Source organism: Lipotes vexillifer, unplaced genomic scaffold (assembly GCF_000442215.2).
Source record: "Lipotes vexillifer unplaced genomic scaffold, Lipotes_vexillifer_v1.1 scaffold1252, whole genome shotgun sequence".
Taxonomy (NCBI): domain Eukaryota; kingdom Metazoa; phylum Chordata; class Mammalia; order Artiodactyla; family Lipotidae; genus Lipotes; species Lipotes vexillifer.
This window is the reverse complement of record NW_006771619.1, coordinates 72,969-75,280: the sequence shown is the minus strand read 5'-3', so window position 1 is coordinate 75,280 and position 2,312 is coordinate 72,969. Positions and strand designations below refer to the sequence as shown.

The following is a 2,312-nucleotide window of genomic DNA, read 5'->3' as shown; positions in this document are numbered from 1 at the left end:
CGGGGGCGCAGCCGGCGCTCTTGAGCAGCTCGCTGAAGAGCAGCAGGATGTGCCAGTTGTACTTGGCCGAGCACTCCACGTAGCCGCACTTCCAGGTCTTGCGCACCAGGTGTGACACGTTCCAGCGCGGGATCACGCGTCCGCGCTGCAGGTCCCTCTTGTTGCCCACGATGATGATGGGCGTCTCCGAGGTGCCGATCACCCTGCTGGGCGAGATGGGAATCTCAGAACCCCGCAGTCTAGTCTCACAACCTCCCCCCGCCCCACCCCCGCCCCGGACTTCAAGAAGTGCGGGCTGTGCCTGGTCAATACTACTACTACCATCCATCTGTTCCAGGCGCAGCGCTGTAACTGACGCAACTGATCCAAAAGGTGGGTGTTAATGTTCTCCCCACTGTACAGATGAGGAACCTGAGCCTGGCTTAAAGTCATGCGGCTGAGGCGCCCTGGAAGTCTCCTTCCCCTAGCCTCTGCTCTTTACTGCACTAGACTAGCCACCCCATGGTAAGGGTCCCAAAATGAGTTAACAGAAACGGGGACGGCAAAATGTCGTGAGTGTGTGTTTGAGTATGTGTGGGAACCAGAGGCACGTGATCTGTTTCCCTCCCACTGCACCCTTTTCACAGGAAGTGGCCAGCATAGGGGCATCCACTGAGGTGGCAGTGGAGTGTATCCTGGCCCCTCACCTTGTCTCTAGGATCTGCTGGCGGATGGTCTTGACGTACTCAAAGCTGTCAAAGCAGCAGATGTCGTAGACCAGGATGTAGGCGTGGACGCTCCGGAGTCCCCTGCAGCAGGCGTCTGCCCACTCCTGCAACACCCCCAGCCAGCACCAAGGTCAGAGCAGCCATAAGGGCTCCCCTTTCCCCCAGCCACCTCCCACCATACACAGCACTCTCACCTGCCACTGCACCCTAAGCCTTGCACACTCACCGATTCCCCAGGAGGCCAGGCCCAGGGCACAACGGCAGAGCTCAGGTGTGGCTTCCCCACCTCCAAGCCAGGATGGGGCTGGGCCGCTGTCTGTCCTGTGCACTCCTGGAGCTGAGATCTGCCTTGTCCCATTTTGTCCCCCAATCCATCCATCCAGTCCTTTGTTCGATTACATTTATTAAGCGCCTCTACGAGCCCAGCCCTGAGCTAGTTGTTGGACCTGTTGAAATCCACTCTATCTTCCCAGGCCTCAGCTCAGATGCCTCTTCCTCCTCTAAGAAGCCTTCCTGCAAGCAGGGGACTATTCCCTTCATCGTCTGTGTTCTAAGAGCAGTTCAATTATACCTTGGTCAGAGCTGTTTCCATTCCCAGGTCCCCACTTCTGCTGTGAGCTCCTGAGAGGACGAGAGAGTCCAGCCTTCCTCATTTTTACATACCTCCTCCTCCTAGGCTCTTTAATTGCACTACCTAGGCTGGTGAACTCTCCACGGTCCTGAATCCCACCTGGTCCGTGCTGGAATCAACCCAATTCCTGCCTGTAACGCAGTCCTTAGATGCTACCTGATGTGCCCCTTCTGTTTGCTTCACTCTGCCCTCAAGGTTGAGGAGGAGGCCTGAGGAGAAAAAGGTTGAGACTGGATGCCTAAGGCGGGCTGATGTAGAGCAGGGCCCCAGGGCAGCTCCAGGGAGATGGAACTTCCTGCATGCCTGTGGCAAATTCTCTGGGAAGGGCCCGCAGCTCAAGCTGAACAGGCCCCAGGCAAGCCTGAGTGCACCAAAGAGAAGATTGCTTAAGAGATGAGTTAGCTAATTAACCTGCCAGCAGATGAGAATTGCAAGGGCAGCAGCAGAAAGCAGCCAGAGTGTGGAAAGAAGGGCCTCCCTGAAGTTTGGGGAGGCAGAGGCCTCCCAGGACAAGGGGAACTAGGGTTTTCTCTAGGAACTAGAGCCCCGGCAAAGGACTAGAGGGAGAGGCAGGCATATCTCCTGTGCCAGCTTATGAGCTGAACTGGGGCAGGGATCAGGCATGGAGGACTACAGCTGGTTCCACACTGCAGAGAAGGATTAAAAGGGGAAAGACTTGGGCGACAGTGGTGGAGAGTTAAGTCTGACTCCAGAAAAGCACTTCCCGATTCAAAGGCTTAGAAGCTGCTGCAGTGGATTTCTCCAGGGAGATGATGTGGCATCTTTTCTTTGGGCTGAGTTTCAACTTTGGTGCAGGGGGAAGATGCTGAGGACAAATCTAAAATCACAGGAAACCATGAACTGGTTTCTCAGGCCAGGAAAGACTGTATTCCACTGGACACAGGACCTCTGGGAGCTTGGGACCCCAGAGTGTACGCTGTTCCTCCTCCATCCCATGCAAGGAGCGGAGATCA

The 2,312-nt window shown here is 55.9% G+C and overlaps 1 protein-coding gene across 1 annotated transcript in view; it reads right to left on the bottom strand.

Moving 5' to 3' along the window:
* The window catches only part of RASL10B (RAS like family 10 member B), a 6,124-nt gene that overhangs the window by 315 nt on the left and 3,497 nt on the right, over nt 1–2,312 (bottom strand). Inside the window, exons 2-3 of the mRNA XM_007447042.1 lie at nt 687–811; nt 21–203 (exon numbers count right to left, since the gene is read on the bottom strand). Coding sequence (XP_007447104.1) covers nt 21–203; nt 687–811 — 308 coding nt within the window. The remainder of the gene's footprint in view (nt 1–20; nt 204–686; nt 812–2,312) is intronic.